The sequence below is a fragment of the Cervus canadensis genome, chromosome 12 (assembly GCF_019320065.1).
Source record: "Cervus canadensis isolate Bull #8, Minnesota chromosome 12, ASM1932006v1, whole genome shotgun sequence".
NCBI lineage: Eukaryota > Metazoa > Chordata > Mammalia > Artiodactyla > Cervidae > Cervus > Cervus canadensis.
The window spans coordinates 65,854,314-65,877,623 of NC_057397.1; the positions used below are offsets into that span (position 1 = coordinate 65,854,314).

General features: G+C 37.7%; 1 protein-coding gene across 4 annotated transcripts in view; it reads right to left on the bottom strand.

Moving 5' to 3' along the window:
• INTS8 (integrator complex subunit 8) overlaps positions 1-23,310 on the bottom strand; it is a 41,723-nt gene extending 18,413 nt beyond the window's left edge. For 3 of the 4 annotated variants that reach the window (XM_043483264.1, XM_043483262.1, XM_043483263.1), the window contains exons 1-14: positions 23,012-23,310; positions 20,537-20,711; positions 18,698-18,838; positions 18,321-18,392; positions 17,555-17,606; positions 16,460-16,642; positions 12,659-12,766; positions 11,012-11,167; positions 7,743-7,843; positions 7,150-7,291; positions 4,124-4,194; positions 3,563-3,738; positions 2,310-2,443; positions 681-791 (exon numbers count right to left, since the gene is read on the bottom strand). In XM_043483264.1, coding sequence (XP_043339199.1) covers positions 681-791; positions 2,310-2,443; positions 3,563-3,738; positions 4,124-4,194; positions 7,150-7,291; positions 7,743-7,843; positions 11,012-11,167; positions 12,659-12,766; positions 16,460-16,642; positions 17,555-17,606; positions 18,321-18,392; positions 18,698-18,838; positions 20,537-20,711; positions 23,012-23,141 — 1,752 coding nt within the window. In that variant the 5' untranslated portion in view covers positions 23,142-23,310. The remainder of the gene's footprint in view (positions 1-680; positions 792-2,309; positions 2,444-3,562; positions 3,739-4,123; positions 4,195-7,149; positions 7,292-7,742; positions 7,844-11,011; positions 11,168-12,658; positions 12,767-16,459; positions 16,643-17,554; positions 17,607-18,320; positions 18,393-18,697; positions 18,839-20,536; positions 20,712-23,011) is intronic. The other variant, XM_043483265.1, reaches the window with a different exon arrangement.

Genomic DNA, 23,310 nt, shown 5'->3' on the forward strand with positions numbered 1-23,310 from the left:
CTCCACATGCTCTTATAATCTGGTTTCTATCCCGCAGGTCATGAAGAAGAAATGGCTCTTACTAAATAAAAAACTCCTAATGGCACACTCTACTGAGTACTTCCCAGTTACCTAACTGCACTTCAGGGCTACAGCCCAGTACTGTCCACTCCCTCTAGCTGACATCCTCTGTCCCCTGAGCTGTCATGACTCCATGAGTCTCGTTCTCACACCAGACTCTTCCAGGCCACTGTTTCTTGGACGCAATGCCACACACCCTAGTATATCCTCCTAGCGTGATCTATGATGATTCCCAAATCTGTACTTCCAACCCAGACTACTTCCCAAACAGATTACAAATTCCTCATGTAAAATCTACAGAAGTGATTTTAAGGATCTTTGTTTTGTTTTTAGCTTGAAATACAATCTTTTACTAACGTAATACTAAATACAAATAAGAACTATTCATGTTCTCTAATTTTTTGAAAGAAATAGAGAAGCAACCATATGTCCAAGACCATTTTTGTACAGTTATGAGGATAAAGGGAAAAGAATAAACCGAGATGCCTTTTCAGATATCCTTTCAGACCTACAATGATGATTTTTAAGATCAGAAAAACAAAACTGATCCTGATTCCTGATTTCATCCTAAATTAATAGAGCATATTCTTAACCAGAGGTCAATGTATACTTTTACTCACCTTAACAGTACTGCAGTGCAGACCTTTGGCCATTAGAATGTAAACCAAATCTCTTGTTAAATTGTCTTTAATTCCCAGGATGACACTACTATAGACAAGAGGTAATTCCCACTAGAAGGAATAAAAACACATAAACACACACACACAAAGCCAAATCTAGATAACAATCCTTCAGTAACAGTCAACTCCATTTAATAAAATCATTCAAAGGTCATTTTTTAAATAGAAAGGAAAATGATAGTTGCAATGAACTGCTAATCAAGATGAACATATTCATTATAATAACCTAGTAATAAATAATTAAATGGACTGGAACTTTCTGAAGGATAGCCTATAGAAATAAAGAAAAATTCTAGGAGTTTAGTATGTATTAATCCATATGATCCTCACAACAGTTACTATTATATAGGTATTATATCTCCATTTCACAAACGAGAAAACGGAGGACACAGATGCTGAATAACTTGCTGAAGACTGCACAGCTAATTAAGAACAGCACTGGGACTCACACTCAGGTGCCTCGTACCAGAACTCTGGCTCGTAACTCTCAGGCTGTACACTCTCTCATCCGTATAAATGAGCACAAATAATGACTTCAATGCTATGGAAACCCAACTAAGATTCAGACTAATTTTTCATTTCACTTCACTTGTATGTTCAAATCCCACAGAATATGCATCAATTCTAGCTGCTTTTTATCACATTCAGCAGAGAGGGAGTATGCAGCTATATTAGAAACATATTCATATTATTATAGGGGTTTCCCTGTGGCTCAGCAAGTAAGAATCCTCCTGCAATGGTGGAGACCTGGGTTCAATCCCTGGGTCAGGAAGATCCCCTGGAGAAGGAAATGGCAACCCATTCCAGTATTCTTGCCCGGGAAATCCCATGGACAGAAGAGCCTGGCAGGCTGCAGTCCATGGTGTTGCAGAGTTGGGATACGACAGCATGGATGTACTACGACTACACCTGATGAATAAGATGCACGTGCTAAAGGCAAGTTCCCCATGTTATTATACTTTAACTTTACCTGCATTTGTGAACTATTTCCCTTGTATCTCTAGTTATATTCCACTGAAAGTTTAAAAAGCGGTTTCATTTGCACTTTCCATGTAGGAAAACTTAAGACAACTTCAGAAACATTATCTTGGTATTTTTTGGGGGGCGAGGGGGGCATTTTAAAAAAATTATCTGAAGATTAAAATGTTCTATAAAGAAGTTTTAATGATGTGGTTCTAACCTGCAGGCTTCAGACTTAGAGAGGACATGAAAAAACTAAACCAAAAATACTCTGTATGGCAAGTATTAGCTACAGACTGCACAAATATCATACCTTATACACATATTTACAGCTATACTGAAAATGCATGTAGATGCTCTAACAACAAATGAAATATAAACTCATTTTTAGTTGTTACTGATTTAGTATTATTTTTTTTGCCTATTTCATATTTTCTCTGTCAATAGATGTTCAAAATACAATGTCGTGTGACAGTCTTTCGCATTACTGATGAACTATTAACAAATAAAAGGGCTTCTTATTCCCAAAGTCAAGCAACAGCTCTTCTATTAAATTACATCAGAAAACAAGGGTAATTTTCTTATCTGTTCTTAACAGAGGTTTCTTACCTTATTAGACACTGTCCAGAATTCACGCTCTGAAGTCATACCATGTAATTCAATTAAAATCTGTCGAATCCTCCATGGATCCACTGACAGTATCAGTTGATGTTCCAACTGGCCAATGTTGACACTTGCTGAGGCTAAGAAAGGAAGAAGAGATTTTCATTTAAATAATTATCTGATATGGCATTCACTCGTTACTCATTCATAATCGTACAAACATGAGAATGGTAATTTACGGACAGAAACTGTGCACGTTTATAAATATTAGGAGTCTCTCTCATCTTGAAAACTGATTTATCCAACTTAATGCAAACTATGTTTTAACTTCACTCTCATATAAAAAGCCCAACACAACCTGTGCTATGTCTTCATTTAACAAATAAAGATAATGAAAATATAAACCAATAAAAATCAGTAACTTTACATGGGAAGAATTATATGGGATATATGGAAAAATTTAACTTACACAGACAGTCTCCTATTTTTGAACATCCTGTGTTAAAAGCACTTCTAAAATGTTTTGAGTAGTAAACATTAAGAATGTTTTTCGAAGGGAGAGAATGAGAAGGTAGAGGCATTGCCTTCCCAGAGAACCAAGAACTGATCATTAAAACTCCTAATTACAAGTCAGCTTTCACATATAGTCTTCAATAATGCATTTCCGACATTTTATCTGTGATAATATTATTCTTTTCCTTTACGACCGACAGTCAAAGCAGCTTAAATCTAGTGAGGTCCAAAGTAGCTACAAGTTCACTCAGTCAACTGAATTCTGTCTCCCCTGCATGTTGAAGTGTTGAAGCTTGTATTTCTTCTTAACAAGCAGCACTATACTTTCCTATTACATTTAAAAAATAAGAGAAAACGATGGAAGAAAATCATCAAATAGGGCAAAAATGGCATATTGCCAAAGCTGAATGTTTAGCAGCAGACAGTGATACAAAGGCTGAAATGCATGCAAGCCTGCACCACTTAACCACTCCTCTTCCCTCTTGGTGTACACCTTCAAGAACACAGCAGCAGAGTTACATGGATCTATTTCCCCAGCTAAAATCTTTTATGTATCTAGGCCTACATCTCCATTAACCATAGACTCAGCAGATTCCCAAAACTTAACTGCTTACAGAAATATGACCTCGAAAGACAGGTTTTCTATTAGTTACCAGCATTAGTGTAAATAGAAAAAAAAATTAAGATGACGGCCTCAAATATACTGAGGGGCAAAATGTGCCAAAACCTGAGCCCGGAACTCTCACCTGGGATGTCGTAAAATGAAGTTACGGGTTTGATGCACAGGTTGACTCTGGGGGACCGCTTCCTCATCTGGTCGACAAGCAGCTGCCGCTCTTCGTCTTTCAGCAACGTGATGGAGAGCTCGTGCGAAGAGATCATGAACACGTACTGCAGGTCTTCCAACCCCAGACACACATTCCTACATCAGGAAGAAATATTACAAAACAAACAGGTGTATAATTTTAGTTTGGGAAAAACAATCATATTAACCAATTTTTATTAATAAACTGTTTAAGAGCCACCATTTAATAATTGCAAAACAATAATTTGGAACAGTTTTTAAAATTTCCCTTTGGTCCTTATCTAAAGTTATGATTTCAATGCCATAATATACAAAGAGAGTAACAGCAAGAATCCTGTTTTATGTGGCTACACAAATTTAAACCTAAGTATTCTCAGCTACCAATTACCGCCTGGTTATAAGAAGACAAGCAAGGTAAATGTAAAATGATAAGGAATAAAAGATATTTTTCTCACAGACCTAAGTTCAAAATTAAGAAGAAGAAGAAAAGAAAGGCACTTACTTCAAAAAAGCAGCCATGTTTCCTTTCAAAGGTTCTGAAGCTTTTTCTAAATTTATTGATCTTGAACAAACCTAGGAATTTGAGTAATTTTTATTTGAATATGGGTACTTCAAAATAATTATAACAGCTTAAAAGTTTAGATTTAAAAACAAATTGTTCTTTCAAACATGGATCAGTCACAGATTTGGTTAAGAAATTTAAGAAATGAGACCAAAGAATAAGATTGCATTATGTGAAGAGGGAGTGGAATGTGACCATTTCAAGAACTGCAGGTATTTATATGCAGTAAAGAATAATCTATTTAGCATATGAACAAACCCTGCCCAACAAATCCTTGGGTACAAAGTATGTACCCAAATTAAATGGAGTGATAAAACTTTTAAGAATCAGTAGTTCCTGTCAGAAAAGTGAGAGAAAAGACTCATCTTGGATAGCTGAAAAGAATGATCGATAATGGCTAAAGAACACAGAACCAACAGTTAGGGAGGTAACCAAGGTTTAAAAAATAAACAATGAAAATAAAGAGCAACTTAGCTATGAAAATATTAGTTATCTAAAAATAATACTCTTTAAATATCATTCTGAATTTATTAGGTTGGGCTTCCCACATATTATTTACAAGAAGTCAAAAAAATACATTATTAAAGAGCCTAAACCCATGAAATTGTCAGTATTCTCTAATACGTTGACACAAAAGCTAAATTATATAATGTGTACAGTGGTACTACTCACAAGAGCCAAAAAGTAGAAACAATCCTAACGTCCATCAGGTGATGAACGGACCCTCAAAACAGACACTGAAGAGTAAATATATCCACTCAGTAGGACACTATTCAGCTATAAAAAGGAATGAAGTATTGATGGACACTCCAACATGGATGATATGGCTTCAGTACCAAGTGAAAGAAGTCAGTTACAAAAGACCGTATGTTTTATGATTTCATTTATGTGACATGTCCAGAATAGGCAAATCTAGACACAAAAAATAGATCAACAGTTGCCTGGGGTTGCAGGGATTGAGAGAAAAATGAGAAGTGATTGCTAATGGTTAAGAAGTGTTCCTGCAGGGGCAGAGAGGAATGAAATGCTGGCGAACTGGCTGAGGTGATAGCTGCACAACTCTACAGACAGACTAAAAATTACACTGGACTGCACACCTGAAATGGGTGAATTGTATATTACTAGCTGGAAACAAAGGCAATTACACAAATTCAATTATAGTTCATTAAAAAAAAAAGACTTCTATGGAAAAATTATAAAGCTTAAAAGGACATTAAAGAGGCCAAAATAAATCAAGAGCCATACCAGTTCATGGATTAGGATACTCAATATGGTAATGATACTAATTTTTTACAAACTGGCTTTTAAATGTAATGTAATTTCAAACAAATCCAACAGGCTTACTTCTGAAATTTGACAATCTGAGTCTACTGTCTACAAGAAAATGTAAAAAGATAAGCAGAACCAATACAACTTTGGAAAACAAGGTTTGTACTTCAGATGATACCAAGACAGGGTATGGGGATGGCTGACGGGTAAACAAACAGAAGAGCTGTTACAGAACAGAGCAGAGACAGGCCCACACACGTGTGTATGTCTGACACTCGGCATTCAACAGAGGCAGCACTAGAGACCAGCAGAAAAAAGACAAAACTTTCAACAACTGGTACTGAAACAAGTGAGGGAAAAAATGACACCAGATTCCCTACTTCCCATGATATACAAAATTCAATCATAGGTGGATTAAAGACCTAAATGTGAAACAAAGGCTAAGCTCTGGAGTTTTTAGAAGATAAAATACAGGAAAATTTTCACAACTACAGGATATAAAAAGCTTTCTTAAGCAAGACACAGGCGAAATTCACTAATCTCTTCCTTTATGAGAAAGACTGATAAATTTTATTATCTTAAAATTAAGAACTTTTAAAATAATAAAAGTTAAAAGTGAAACTCAGAAAACATAGTTGCAATACTTAAAATTAGTAAAGGACAGAACACAGTGACCCAGACAGGAAATCTGACAGTGAGATCCTGATGGACAAAAACTCTCATACATGTAATGGCAAAAACACTTTGAAACTTTATGGTAAAATTGCAGATATACTTTCTCCAGGAATATAACAGACAAATGGTATGTGGGCGCACCAGGATATAAGTACAAGAATGTTCAAGCAGAATAACCCCAAACTGTAAATAACACAAATGTCCATCATCATAAGAATAAATAAATTGTGGCATGGTTATATAATGTTGTAACATCTTACAGCAATGGGGAAAAAAAAAACTATATCTGCATATAACTTGAAACAACGTCACATAAATATGTTCCCTGAAAGACAATTTATTTTATATGATTACACTTATGTGGAGATCAAAACAGGTAAATTTAAGAATATTCGTTAAGAGGACATACAAAGGGGATACAACTGTAATGAGAAACGAGGAAATAACTATCACAAAAAAGCAGGGCACTGATTTCTTCAAGGAAAAGCAGAGAGGGTGCGGGAAGACACATTAAGGACTTCGAGAGCATTGGCAGTGTCGTATTTTTGGAACAAAATGGTATTAACTGCATTCTAGGTACTTCTCTCAAGGTCTGTTACATTAAGACTATTAAAGAGACAGACAGGTCCAGTGGAAACACAAATTATGGAGCTCACATGAGAGGCAAGAAGTACGATTTAAGCGTTTTTAGAGAGGTGACTGAAGTTTTGGAAGAGAATAAAAGTGGTGAAGAATAATAGAAGTTGAGTGAGCCAAAGACAAAACTTTTGTTAAGTAAAAACATTAAAGGGAGATCAAGAGAGAAGTCAATGGAGGACTAAGGAAAACCCAGTGATGGCGGAGAACCAGAAGAGCTCCAGCAGCAGACACGGCAGGCAAGCGCGGTCTGTCGGCCGTACCACCCCGAGCCGGAGAGGCAAGTCGGATGAAGACAGCAAAGAGGGCTCCGGATGTGGCAGCTAAGAAGTCACTGGTAAACTTAAAGCAAAATTATAAATCAAAGGGGGAAACAAATGTCTTACCTCAAGAAGAAAGTCTATTTTCTCTTTATTGGGTCTAAGAAATAGCTGGTTAAATTGAACACTAATCGTTCTACCTTCTAATACATCACGGACTGTGTTACAGGCACAGACTTTAAAACAGATTTCATCCAGGGCTTCATTTCTGTCGAATACAAAAGTAGATACACTCATTTATTTTTTAATAGAAAGGCATATATTGTAAAACTAAAATTACAAGAATGGGTCATTTATTCTTGAGAGGTAAGATTTTTACAATATTCAGGCACAGTAGTAAATAACTAAGTCAATGGGGGAAAAAAAATAAACAGGAAAGTTTTGAATTTACCAAGGGATAATTTAGGTATACAGATTAATCTGAATCAAACTAACAGAATCAAACTCCGCTGTGTAAATTTTTTTACCCAAGCACTTTGAAAAAAAGGATTAGATGAAAATTAAAGTGGCTCCTCTGATCATGTTAATTTTCCATACAGTAAAAATAAAGTAAAAGAATTGTGACAGACATACGGGTAATCTGGAGGGATGTTTTTGATAAGTCGGAAATGCACACTTACTCTTTTACATAAAAATCAAAAAGTAATTCACTTACTTACCCCTGTTGAGCTTTCTGAAAGAGTTCCCTTAGGACCGACTGCCGGAACTGGACAGGTAAACTGAAGGTTAAGTTGTCTTCAACAAAGATCTTTATTACCTCCTAGAACACAGACAAAAAATTGCAACTATTTCAAAAATCTTGAAAGTCTCTTTTAAAAAAAAAGTTTTTTTAATAAAATTTTAAGTCTTTCTGTAATAGAAATTACAAAGTGGAGAAAATCATTAAAATATCTTGCTAGGAAAACCTCTTCCGAAAATTTTAAAATTACATTAAGGGTAAAAATAGCACTCCCCTCAGTTCAATTCAATGGCTCAAGTCATGTCCTACTCTTTGCGGCCCCATGGACTGCAGCACACAAGGACTCCCTGTCCATCACCAACTCCCAGAGCTTGCTCAAACTCATGTCCATTGAGTCGGTGATGCCATCCAACCTGTAATTCCATCCAACCAATCTGTTGACCCCTTCTCCTCCCGCTCTCAATCTTTCCCAGCATCAGGGTCTTTTCCAATGAGTCAGTTCTTCGCATCAGGTGGCCAAAGTATGGGAGTTTCAGCTTCAGCATCAGTCCTTGCAATGAGTATTCAGGACTGATTTCCTTTCGGATGGACAGGTTTTATCTCCTTGCAGTCCAGGGGACTCTCAAGAGTCTTCTCCAACACCACAGTTCAAAAGCATCAATTCTTCAGCGCTCAGCTTTCTTTATGGTCCAACTCTCACACGCATACATGACTATGTGAGGAGCAGTGTTCCCACAAGAGACTAAGCTAGACTTGCCTGTGAGTGTCCCGGAGTCTCTGGTGGAGGTGTGGGTCAACAGTCTGGCCTCAGGCCAAACAACAGGGAAGGAACACAGCCCCGCCCATCAACAGAAAATTGGATTAAAGGTTTACTTAGCATGGCCCCGCCCATCAGAACAAGACCCAGTTATCCCCCCAGTCTGTCTCTCCCATCAGGAAGCTTCCATAAGCCTCTTATCCTTATTCATCAGAAGGCAGACAGAATGAAAACCAAAATCACAGAAAACTAACCAAACTGATCACATGGACCACAGCCTTGTCTAACTCAATGAAACTATGAGCCATGCCGTGTAGGGCCACCCAAGACGGATGGGTCATGGTGCAGAGTTCTGACAAAATGTGATCCACTGGAGAAGGGAATGGCAAACCACTTCAGTATTTTTGCCTTCAGAACCCCATGAACAGTATGAAAAGGCAAAAGAACCCCCCTACCCTTCTTTAAAATTGGAGATCATGGGCCAAAAGTGAGAGGTGAGAAAAGAATCATCAAGTAGTAATTCAGCTATGTTATTAGATAGAGACTTTTAAAATTCCTCTCCTCTACTTTAAACATGATTTCATACAACAAACTTTTTAAAATGTTAAAGAGAAATATTTCAGCTAGAAAAAACATGTGCTAAGAAACTAGTCTAATCAAGTTAAATGGTTTAAAATATATTAGTGAACTGTAGACAATTTGTCATTCTAATAAATGATATTACCACAGTCTTTTTATAGTCTTTTTTCTCAGTTGTTTATCAGCTCCTTATCAAACAATGGAAGAAAGTAGGGATGACAGTGTGGGGATTTCTGGAAACAGCTAAATCAGCTCTACAACAAGAGCACTGACAAAAATGGTTTCAAACTACAGAGCAACCACTATTTCACTTCCACAGCAAAACATGAGCTACATGGGAGCAAGCAAGTCACTTCCCAATGTTGGAAGACCTATTTGTTACAGCTGTTCAATAACTCATCAGCCACAGAGAGAATCCTATCCCCCTACTCCCAAAAAAGCTAAACATGATTTCTAAGACACTCCTGTATATATAGCTAAAGTGATAAATTCCAGAGTTGCAACAAAATCGCTCTTTCCCCTTTCCTAGCTATCCATTACACTACCTTCCTGAGTTATACATTTGGTCCTTTATTATATCTATGGTAACATGTGGGCTTCCCTGATGGCTCAGCTGGTAAAGAATCCACCTGCAATGCAGGAGCCCTGGGTTCAATCCCTGGGCTGGGAAGATCCCCTGGATAAGGGCATGGCAACCCACTCCAGTATCCTTGCCTGGAGAATCCCCATAGACCAAAGAGCCTGGCGGGCTACAGCCCATGGAGTCGCAAAGAGTCAGACATGACTGAGTGACCAAGCACGGCCCACATGGCAACATGTGCCAATCTGACTAACATTCTCGCCTGCACAGGTCTCACTATGCCAGGAACTTTCTTAAAGATTCTATATCTTATCATAATTGATTACTACTCCCCATAAGCCTGTACTAGGGATATGTAACTGAAAAGATCTCTTGTGTTTGAGAACTTCATCTATATCTGAAACCTACCTTCAAGAAAGTTTACTTTTCTTCCCTAGGGCAAATCAGAATTGGCAAAAAGGGGGCCAGAGGGAGAGAGAGGGAGCACTGTCCCCTCCCTTCTTCTATTTTCTCTGAAGAGAAAAAAAAACAAACCTAAAACCCTAGCTGAGAAAAGAGAACTAAAAACCTAGGCTAAAAGTCCATTGTGAAAAAAAAAAAAAAGTCCACTGTGGAGACACAAAACTTAAAGGCATGTTAGAGCACTGTCATTACATAATTTCTGTTTTGAATTTAATAAGATAAGGTATTATTCACTTTCTAGAATGAAGGCTTTCTGAAAAAGATTTTAAAAGTACAAATCCTAACTCCCAGTGATTTTCATTACAAAGCTACAGATATATACTCAGAGAGGGCAACAAAAAATCTCAACAGACTAATTTAAGCTCTCTTCATGAGTAAAACTGAGATGACAACCAGCTTCCCTGGAAAAGGGGGCTATTGTAATAGACTATCCAAACCGACCAAAAACGCTCTGCTCACCCTCTCCTTCAGTCTTACTGTTCGCAGTGGCTAATAAGGTCAGGCTGGAAGACCGTACTTCCAGATCTTTAGCCTCCATAAAACCAAAAGTTCTCTACCTGTAATTTTAAAAGTTAAAAGTTCTGCCTACAGAGTTTCTTACAGAATGTACTTAAAATGGGCCAATTTTATACCTTCAAGAAAGGATAATTATTAGCAATATGAGTCAACATCTATCCAGTGCTCTGCCTTAAGAGTTTATAAACTATAACTTTTCATTTGATTCTCATAAAAAGCTTTATTATTACAACTATTTTATAGACCAGTCTGTTTGACGTGCCCCAAATGGGACAACTGTAAATGGTGATGTCAGGATTTGAACTCGGTTGTCTGGTTTCCAATGACACTACTGTATCCCCGTCATACATCTTACCTGATAGTTGCCAGATCTCAAACAAATATGGACCTGACTATATGGAGTCAATTGTTGAGTTGTACTATCAGAGGAAGGTACGAGAACATCACATGCTTGGCAATAGCCAGCTAACCGCTTCTCATCTATGGTACAATGAAGAGATAATGAACCTATCTGTAAAGTAAGAGGTATACACCATTATCCATCAGTGTAACAGAAAGAACAGTCTAGCACCCATTTATTGCATTTTAACAGTATAAGAAAATGCCAATGGAAAACAGGAACCATAAAAAATGAAGTTAAAGGTTTAGAGCAGGGGTCAGCAAACTATTGCTAACAGGCCAAAACCAGCCCATGTCCTGTTTTTATAGATTCCATGACCTAAGAATAATCCTTAGTGTCATAAAGGGAGGAAAAACAAAAATTTGGACTATGCCACAGAAACTGTATATGGCCCACAAAGCCTAAAGTATTTATTATTTAGCCCTTTACAAAAAAATTTACTGACTGCTGGCTTAGTTTTCAGGCCAACATAAAAAGGTAGACATTATTATCACTCTCTGGAGGTATAACAACAATTAAGATACTAACAAAGAATGAAAACTGTTTAAAAAAAAAAAGATTAAAACACTTTAAAATGTTGATACATACACTTGGCAGAGATTAAAGGGGGACAACAAAGAAAACTCAATCTTCACTCAACCAGAAAAAATAGACATGCTTCCACTGAAACAGAAAAATTTTTAAGACATACTTTTTTTAAAAAATTAAAGCTTTAAAAAAAGAAAAATTGATGCTTTAAATTACTATACCCATAATGCCATAAAATTAGAAATCTGATGAGTTCCCCAGGCAAATTAAAATGAGAATTCCCAACAAAGTATATCTCTAGTGCATTTATTCAATGTTTCTGGTGAAGAAAGGAAAGGTTGAAATGGGAATTTTTCTGGCCACCAGGCATATAAAAACCTAGTTATACACTTTAAAATTCAGTTGTGTGAATCATAAAAAGAAAAATGCAAACAATAAACACATGAAAACATTTGCCCTACTAGGAATTAAGGAAGCACAACTATTTTAAAGGTATTCTAGATAAATATAAAATTAGCAATTTAAAAAATTTCACTCTGATAGCAGAGCCCTCAGAGAAATGTACCTAGAAATCAATTTGGCTTTGTATATTGCATCCTTTAAAAAAATTAATGGCCACTGACATGGTTAATTCTACTTGCAGGAATTTAACTTTATCTAAAATTCAAACAAAAATTTATGCTTGGAGATATAAATTTTGCAACTTTATAATAAATAAGAACAGCAAACTATCTAAATGCTCAAACATTAGGAAAATCATAGCACATCTATATACAACAGAAAAGGATAGATACATTTAAAATATCTAACATTTTAGCAAGATACAAAATAGCATGAGCTTAACTGTATAAAAACATAAAGAAGAAAAACTGGGGGAAAAAAAAAGCTAAAACCATAAAAGGAAGGGGTTATTTCCAGGCAGTAGTATTACAGATTTTTAAAAATATTTCCATTAGTTTTTTGATCAAATTTACTACAATGAACAATTTTTTAATCATCAGAAAAATGAAAGCCAAAAAATATATAGATGTTTTAAAGGATTGAAAATCATGTGACTGTTATGACTGTATTTACCTCTGCAATTAGTTCTTTGGTTCTAAAAAATTTTTCTCTGGCATTTTCATAGACACCTGGATTTGTAGAGCCTTGCTGGAAGTATGCTGCACCCAAATCATAACACACCTAAAATGGTAATGAATACCAATTTGCTCAGTGATTTTTCATGAACTTAAGAGCTAACAAAACTCAAAATCACCTTTATCTCAGCAACACAGTTACACATGTAGCAAAAAAGGAAACAATGTTTTAATGAGCAGTAAAACAGTCAATGTTCTTAGTCACAAGCAACAGAAATCAACTCTGACTGACTTAAGGGGACTTAACTACAGAATTATTGGGAAAGCCAAAGAATCAGGCCTGGAAAACAAACGGGGGATGGAAGGCAAGCAGCCAGAACAAGAGCCGCAACTGATGCAGTGAACCAGCACACAGCCACCTCAACAGCCAACTCCACAGATCTGGCAACTGCGGCCACCACGACCAGACACTGAAGGCAGCGCTCCACTCCTGCCAGGGCTGCCCCGGGAACTAGACTTCCCTGTCACTGCTGCAGTTACTCACCATCACAGTGGATTCTCCATCATCCCACTTCACTGACTGACTAGCGAGCTCCCACGTGCGTGCTAAGTCGCTTCAGTCATGTCTGACTCTTTGCGACCCCATGGACTGTAGCCCGCCAGGCTCCTCTGTCCCTGGGATTCTCCAGGCAAGAGCACTGGAGTGGGTAGTCATGCCCTTCTCCAGAGGATCTTCCCAACCCAGGGATCGAACTCACATCTGCTGTGCCTTCTGCATTTGCAGGCAGATTCTCTACTGCTGAGCCACCGGGCGAGCCCAGCTAGCTCCTAATTCAGTCTGAATGTCTCCATCACACCGCTGTGACATGCCTGCCCTCCAGCAGGATAAGGCTAGAGAACACTAATATTTGGAGTTGTCAGTTTTATTATAGGAAACAGGCTCTCCCTCCCATCAAGTCTCAGAAGGTAGGGGATTCTTCTAACAATGAAAAAGGGGACAGCCACGGGAGTGTCTCCAAAAGGGTAGGAGGGGCAAATGTCTACTATCAAAGAACTGGCCAGAATAAAATACTGAGAAATCTGAACGAATGAGTATAACATGACAGCGCATTTCCAGTTGTCTTTTTCTAACAGAATCTGCATATTTTTCCAGGAGCATTCCTAAACAGACACCTCAGTTCAGTTCAGTTCAATTCAGTTGCTAGTCATGTCCGACTCTTTGCGACCCCATGAAGCGCAGCACGCCAGGCCTCCCTGTCCATCACCAACTCCCAGAGTCCACCCAAACCCATGTCCATTGAGTCGGTGATGCCATCCAGCCATCTCATCCTCTGTCATCTCCTTCTCCTCCTGCCCTCAATCTTTCCCAGCATCAGGGTCTTTTCCAATGAGTCAGCTCTTCGCATCAGGTGGCCTAGATTTACCCAATGCAGAATTCAAATACTGAGTTGAACTTGGCCATTTTATGAATAAGAATACTAAGGCCCAGAAAATGACATTTCTACTTGAAAGCATATAACTAAGCACTGGCGGAGTCTAAACCTGAAGCCAGACCCTTAGGTTCCTAATATTCTATCTCAGATTTACTCCTCACAAGGCCGACTGGTCTGCCTTCTCAATCTGACTTTTTTAAAAAGCCTTCAACTTATTCCCCCAAGTAGGAGAAAGTTCAAACCCCACGGCCTGATTTTCAAGGATCTCAGAATCTGGACTGCTTTTTTTTTATTTTTTTATTTTTTTTTATTAGTTGGAGGCTGATTACTTCACAACATTTCAGAGGGTTTTGTCATACATTGATATGAATCAGCCATAGATTTACAGGTATTCCCCATCCCGATCCCCCCTCCCACCTCCCTCTCCACCCGATTCCTCTGGGTCTTCCCAGTGCACCAGGCCCGAGCACTTGTCTCATGCATCCCACCTGGGCTGTGGACTGCCTTTTCTCTCCAAACCTCTATTCTTCTCTATTTCAATCACACCAGTTTTCTCAACTCCCCATACACATCAGATGTAGAAATAAATTTCATTCCACACCATTTATTTCCATTTGCACCAAACCAACCTGAGCCAACAGATACTCATTCCTCTTTCAAACTCCTAAGCTGTAAGTCTCTGATATTCCTGACCAAACTACTCTTCACTGATATGGACTACAGATACTATTCTGTCCTGTTCAACAAATCAAGATTAATTCTTCCTCAGCCTCTAGAATACTGCTTTATAGTATTTAATCCACACTTAATGTTGGGCAGATTTCCATTCTAAAGTGCTTCCTTCCATCTAGGATAAAGGAGTGCTAAAGTTTAAAATAAAGTATGTGTGTGTATATAACAGAGAAAGATTTATATACACACAAGCACACCTATATTTGCACACATTATTATAGACACATATAATTCCCCTTTCCAGGCAAAGACAGAGTTGTTGTTGTTGTATAGTTGCTAAGTTGTGTCCAACTCTGTCACAACCCCATGGACTGTAGCCCACCAAGCTCCTCTGTTCATGGGATTCTCCAGGCAAGAATACTGGAGTGGGTTGCCATTTCCTTCTCCAGGGGATCTTCCTACCCAGAGATGGAACCTGCGTCTCCTGCCCTGGCAGACAGATTCCTTACTGCTGAGCCACCTGGGGAGCCCTTGAGGTGGTTACCAACTGCCAATGCCTCATGACTCCGACTCCGACTCCTACTCTATGAGACGCCATCTCAGCAAGTCTTGAGAAGGGATTATCTTTAACTCCAGAACCAGCTAATCTGAAAAGGTACCTCTCAACCCTTTTAAAAGTCAGAGCTATTTCAGCTCTTTCAAGATTGGGAAATAATGATAAAAGAAGTCATGCCAGACATCCCTGGTGGCCCAGTGGTTAAGAACCTGTCTGCCCATGCAGGGGATGTGGGTTGGACCCCGGTTCAGGAAGATTTCACATGCCTTGGGGCAACTAAGCCCATGTGCCACAACTACTGAGCCTGTGCTCTAGAGTCTACGAGCCGCAACCACCAAAGCCCACGATCCTGTGCTCCACAAGGAGAGAGTAGCCTCCACTCGGCATAACTAGAGGAGGCCCGCAAGCAGCTACAATGAACCAGCGCAGCCAAAAAGATTAGTTTTTTAAAATATTATGCCAATTCACACAATGAAGAAAATATAGAACATAGAAGGCTCTACTGTAGTGGCAATCATTAATTCTTTTAAAATTTCTATTATACTCAAGATTTGGGGCTAGAAAGTAAGGAAGATGCAAATACAAATATATTTTAAAAAAGAGAGACCACAAAGAGTTTATAATCAAGCAAGGAAAAAGAAGCTATCAATACATAAAATATCTAACAACAAAAAACAACTGAAAGCAACAAAGGAACTAGGGTACAGAGTTACAGAGAGCAGGCAGACTTAAGATCCTTGAAAACCTAGGTATTTCTCTAGGAGCCTTACATTTTTCAAAATCTAGCACAATATTAGTTTTGTTTTTTCAGTCTGGTTAGATTTTTTTATAATGTAAATGAACTGTTAGTCAGTTCATTCATATTATTACTCCCTGCATTCTCAGTCTCTTAAATATAACCAGGAAACTAGTTTGGAGACAAAAGATCATAAGAAATTTTCCTTCCATTTCTTTCAGAAAAATTTCAAGAGAGGTCTTATAAAATTCACAATTAAATACAATGCAAAGTTTTAATAACATCAGAAGTAAAATCAAAGGGACAAGGGCAGAAATAAACTCTAATTAAAAATACAAGGATGATTTTATGCAAGATTTTCCAAAATTTTGCCATGCATTGATTAAACACTGAAATAAATACCTGGCACTGCATCTCCTCGGTTTTGATTTTCAATCCAGCAGTGGAACTCTCAGTTTCTCCATTGACCATGCCTGGCTCCACAGCCAGTAAGTCTAATGTTCTCATTGTGTGGACATAAAGATCCTTGTTTAACTTAAGGGCTGCCTCTAGTACCAGGATAGAATCAGAAGCTTGTTCTTTTAGCTACAAAAGTTCAATAAACAAAATTTTAAAACACAAAAATGGCAGTACTGGACTACAGCAACCAAAAATATTTACAGGATACTTAGCAGCTTAATGTACTAGTAGTCTATTTTAAAAATGCATCTAACATAGCAAGAGTGAAATTATATTTGTTAAAATTATCTTTAAGATTTTAAAATTCAGAAGGTTCCTATTGTGAAATTGAAAACACAAATTGGAAAAGATTGATATCTTTCTTTTATATAAAAGTTACTGATGAAAAATGCTTACAATTTTACACCATTTCATTGATGTATTCAAGAAATGTTTTGTATGCTTCAACGTGCCAGTCATTTTTACTAGGCATTAAATAATAACAACAACGCAGGTTTTTTGCTTCCACATTCAAAATACATTATCTGTTGTATATAGATACAGACAGTCTGTTATCTTCCTTCTCCTTTCCCAGTCTCTGCACTTTGGGTGGTATCTCTGGTACATTGTAGGTATTAAATAAAGAATTAAAGAGATCATTTTTAAATTATGATTTCTACTTTTATGTTGACTATGCTATGTTGACTATGTTATGTTAAAAGCAATCTTAAAAATAACTATTTTTCTGAATATAAAAGTAGTTTTAGGGAATTTCTGGCAGTCCAGTGGTTAGCAGTTGGCACTTTCACTGTAGTGGCCTGGATTCAATCTGATTGGGAAACTGGAGATCCCAAAAGCCACACAGCATGGCCCAAAAAAAAAAAAAGGAACGTGTCAATTTAGAATATTATCAAATTACCTTCTAACAGTCAAAGTCTAAATGCCATCACATCGAGACCATGCCAAGTCTTAATATATAAGATTAGAAGAAGCACCTATACATGCTCTAAATATAATACATCCCAGAAAGGTTACAGTGTAACCGATACCAATACTCACCACTTTCAAAATATTTTCTGTTAGCTCTTTCTCCTGTTGCATCTGATTCATACTAAAAGAGAAATGATAGAAGAGTATCACCTATTACTTGAAAGACTGAAAATTCAAAACTTAAAGATCATTCTTGACAGTGAGGCTGAATTTAAATAAATAAAAATGCTTTTAATACTACTTCTTTTCATGCTTAAAAAATAAACTCAATTATGATGATGCTCCTTTACCATTATTTTTTCATTTGCTTTGCATTAAAAAAAAAACCCTCAATTTCAAAATAAAACTTTCTGGCAGCAAAAGCTCATTTATATCAAGTTAGAAACTACACTCTAGCTCCAAATTTGGGTAAGTTGCTACCACTTGGAATTTAAGAACTAGGTTTAAAACTCCAGACCTGATCAAACTATTGTACTTAACTTTTGCACTCTAAATTAAAATTTCCCACATACAGAACAAACATATCTCTTTCAAGTAAATTTAATTAAATGAGAACAATCTTAATTCCCGGAAGCAGGTCAGCTAACATTCAGATGAAAGGCACAGTTTACAAACTGCTCCCCTCCTTTTTCAGAGCTCTCTACTCTAGTTATCCAAAGCCCTGTCTGATTCTCACCCTTCTAACCCCTCCAAACCTACCTGCATGCAGGCCTTCTGCCCTCTGATTTCTGCTTTATTCCTTCTGTACCAAGAGTTCTTAAAAACTTGCAAAATTTAAAAAAAAAAAAAACCTGAAAAAAAAGTGCCAAGTACGGGTCTTTATTGGCCAACTTACACACTTAACTGAGGAGGTCCAGGTTTTGCCTGTTTAACAGGAAAACTACTTTGAACAATTGTCCTAATTGCCCTTAAAAAAAAAAAGACAAATAAAAACAAAATTTAATACATTATAAATGTCACTTCAAGTATTTTTTAGTACTTCCTAGAAAACTTACAAACTATCCAAAATTCTGACATATAATAAAAACTTTATAAGTCATCCACGTCTCTATCAGAATGCTTTTCGTCTATGCAGTCATAATTTTCTCCACCATCTCACTATTCCCAAGATCCTCTGAGAGATCCCTAGAATGACTTAAAAGCACACCCCTGAAGTCAGAATGCAATTAAAGCCAGGCTGCCCAGCATATTTTAGGTTTACGAAAAATTTACCATCTATTGTAGAGAAGGATGGCCATGGCAGTGGTTGGAGGTAAGGTGGCCAGGTCCATGTCTACGTGCTTTGTCCCTGGAGGAACTTTACTGATGCACAGCAGTTCATTCAACAACATATTCAATACTGGAACAGACAAACTTAAAAGGGAAGAATCAGAAGACATATAAGTTGTGCAAGTACACAATGCACAATTCAGTGTCTTTGCTAAAAATAATTAAATCGTTTAAGTAGTAAATCCACAGGGCCATTCTACTAATCTGTCTCAACAACGTAACTGAAAATTTACCAAAAGATCTTTTAAGCTTTTATTATGAAAAGAATTTAAATACATACAAAAGTAGACAGAATAATATAATACACACCAAAATGTGCCCATCATCCAGCCTCAACAGTTATCAACTGATGGCCAATCTTGTTTCCTCTCTACTCTCACCCACTTCCCTCCTTTCCATATTACTGTAAAGCAAATTCCCAACAGTAAATCATTTCTTCCCAAGTATTTCAGAACATATCTCCAAAAAATTACCTCCTAACATAATGACAGTATAAATTTCACATCTAAGAAATTATTGTTTATCATCAAATATCCAGTCAAGTGCTCAATTTTCCAACTCTATCATATACATCATACTGTTCTGCACACATTGCTATCCGCTGCTAAGCCTTGAATCTATTAACAGATAAGCTTCCCCTTAGAGAGCAAACCGTTTTTTTAATCCTACTATTCAGTGCTGGAAAATATATGGTGAAAAAAGTGTTCAAATACTACTAGTGTTAGTATAAACGAATACAACTCTCTGGAAATGCAATCCAGTATATGCATAATGCACTTTAACAATGTTTACACCGCTTGACCTGGCAATTTAACAATCTATACTAAGGACGCAACTCGAAATTTATACAAAGCTTATGGACAAAGACATTTTAAAGCTCTATGATTTATAAAAATGAAAAACTAGAGAAAAACTAAAAAAACTGTCAATAGAGGAACAATTTAATAAATTATCTATACAACGGATAATCTCCAAAAACCAAACTGGGGAAATGCTCATGATATCCTGCTATATGAAATAAAATTAAAATAAAAACAAAACAAAAAATCAAAACAGTATACAAGGTATGTTCACAACTTTGTTTAAAAATATAGGGAGGAAAACCAAAATAAAATACATATATATAGGGAGGAAAACAACAAAAATTACACAAAAATGTTAAAAACACTTCTTTCCCCTTCCCTATTATTTCCTATTTTCTGAATTTCTCCAAATATTCTATAAGGTATTTCTCTTTAAATTGTGAGAAGGAGGTGAAAACAAATTATTATATAACTATGCATTTGAAATATTTATTTATAAACAAATAACCACTAATTCTAATAAGATAGTTTAAAAGTTTAAGAGACAGTGATTGATTTATGACCAGTAAAATTAAATGAATTATTTAACAAAGACAATATGTACCATAGTATTATGTACAATTCATCATTAATTTTTATTTATTTTCCTCAGATATGCAAAAGTAAAATGAAGATTTAAAACTGTTCAGGCGTGGATTTTCTCTACTTAGCACATCAAAAAAATAAAAATAATAAACTGGCTCATTATTGATAACACCAAGTTTATACTTTAAAGGTAATTTAAATTCATTCAACAGTCAAATATTTTCTTATACTTTTTGAAAAATACTTGCATATTTTACCAAGAATACACAGAAAAGTAGTTTTCACTTTAAAGACCAGTATTGTAAGAACACATACTGAAATAAACCAAAATATCTAACAGTTCTCAAAATAAATTCATTTACATCTTTTTAAAATTCATTTAAATCTTGTATACCTTTTCTCTAATACGTCTAAGTCCCATTTCAAATGTGCAGCAACTTTAAGAGCAAGTAGCTTTAAAACACGATTTCTCTTGTTATCAGGCGGAGGTTGAACTTGGTTCTGCTCATTAACTGAAGGTTTGGAAGCCTGTTCCAAAAACTGGACTATAAGCTGAACTGGTGCAGGATCTAGGATTTAAAAGAAAGCAATTCTTGAACTTAAGGTCTAATTATGAAGATGCAAAAGGATTCACCATATTGGTTTCTGGCCACAAAAGGAACCCAAATAAGCCAATAGGCACATGAAAAGATGCTCCATATCACTATTTGAGAACTGCAAATCAAACTACGGTGAGGAATCAATCACTTCACAATGGTAAGAATGGCCATCATCTAAAAGTCTACAAATATGAAAAATACAGACGTTAGTTTAAAAAATTAATTTTTAGTAATTATTGGAATGGAAATAATAATAACCTATAATGGAAAATAACCTTAATTAATATTATCCAGCAATCTCACTCCTGGGCATATGTCCAGAAAAGATGAAAACTAATTCAAAAAGATACATGCACACCAGTGTTCATAGTGGCACTACTTAACAATAGCCAATACACTGAAGAAACCTGTATGTCCACCAACAGATGAATGGATAAAGAATGTGCAGTACATACACACAGTGAAACAATACTTGGTCATAAAAAAGAATGAGATTATACCATTTGCAGCAACATGGATAGACCTAGAGATTATCATACTAAGTAAGTCAGAGAAAAAGAAATGTCATATGACATCACTTTTATGTGGAATCAAAAATAATAATACAAATGAACTTACTCACAAAATAGAAATAGAGTCAGAAAGAAAACAAATTGATGGTTACCAAAGGGGTTGGGGGTTAAGGATAAATCAGGAACTTGGGACTAAGAGATACACACTACTATACATGAGATAGACAATAAGGACCTACCATATAGCACAGGGAACTATATTCACCATCAACATATTGAACTGTATTACCTATCAATATATCAAAACTACATAGCACAGGGAACTATACTCGATATTGAACTATATTCAAATAGGTTATTTTAATAACCTGTAACAACCCACTCCAGTATTCTGGCCTGGAGAATCCCATTGACAGAGGCGCCTGGTAGGCTATAGTTCATGGGGTCGCAAGAGTCCGACACGACTGAGTGACTAACCATCTGCACAATGGAAAACAATCTGAAAAGGAACAGGTGTATACATATAACTGAACTACTTTACTGTACACCCAAATCATCATAAATCAACTAGTCTTCAACTTTTTTGAAAGTTAAGGGGTAAAAAAGGGGATCCAAACAGTTGTGTAGTTACAATGACTAAGGATTATGATTCACAAGAAGTGCGCCTGGCTATTAAAACGAAAGACCAGGAAGGATGTAAGAAGGAAAGATAACAGATTCTTGCAGAGGAAAGCACTTTAGAGGACAGAACATAATAGTTACAAATTCCAGTTCAGCAAACAACAATTGTCAATTAGGGGAAAGAAATGCCATGTTTAAAATTATTCCCTTAACGCTTAATCAGTGGGACCTACCTCAAGTTACCTCTCTGCACCTGTTTCTGTCGATGCAAAATAGAGGATCACCTACCTATCATGAAGACGGAATTACACAAGAATGCAGATATGAAGCACCCAGAAACACTCAGCCAACGTTCATCAAAAGCACTGAATTAAAAGCACATTAATACAATATAGTGGTAAAACCGCCCACGTGAAGTACACCAACTTCTCGCCCAGGAGTCTCCATCAGTTCTGGCCAGCGGATTAGACTGAACAAGCCACATCTGGATTCGAACTCTGTCAGCAAAATTTCATCCAAGGAATTCACCTTTTCAGGCCAATACCTCTTTCCGGAAATATCCGTTATTTCCCACCTTCCCTAAACGGCACTCCTGAACTGCGGTATCAATCATGAACATCATTATAGAATAACCATCTTGCAACTGTGATAGCATTTTCTGCTTTCAGAAGTTTTCGCTTTGATTTACAGCCCAACTTTGGAATAATTGAGTCAGCAGAATCCCCTCGTTGAGGAATAAAACAGTTAAAATAGGGACCTAAGATAGTTATTAAGCGTCAGGACCAGCCTCTGAACAGCTGATGTCTCCGCAGACCGCATTCCCTGCCCAAACTGTCCGGGTTTCAGCCCCAGGGGAGGGTTGAGGCCCCAAGCCGAGTACGGTCACAAGGCCACCTGAGAGGCGACAAGACGGCAAACACGAAAAGAGGGAGGGCGCGGGAGAGTCTGTTTCCCGCTATTCTTATGCCTCCCGCAGCTGCGCCCCGCGCGGGCCTGTGTGATGCCCAGTCAGAGACGGGGCGGCGCCAGGGCTCGGCCCCGAGGCCCGCCTCCCCGGGCCGCGGAGTCGCGGCTGAGGAAGGCGCGGGGTGGTGGGAGCCCCGAGGGCAGTCCCCGGGCCGCGGGCGCCGCGCTTACCCGGGCAGGGCTTGCGCAGGTGTTTCTCCAACAGCGACTCCTGCAGCAGGAACTCGAACCAGGAGGTCTGCGGCGGGGTGCAGGGGCGGCTGGAGGTGGCCGCCTCCCGGTCCGCCGCCTCCGCGCTCATCCTGCCCCCGCCGCCGCTACCCCCAGGGACGCTTCCTGGCTCCAACCTGACGCTCGGACGCGGGACCCAGGGGCCCCTGACGTGCGGAACTGCCCGGAAGCAAGGAGGCACGCGGAACGTCCCGGAAACCCACACAACCCAAAATGGCGGCCTGACCCCCTACCGGGGC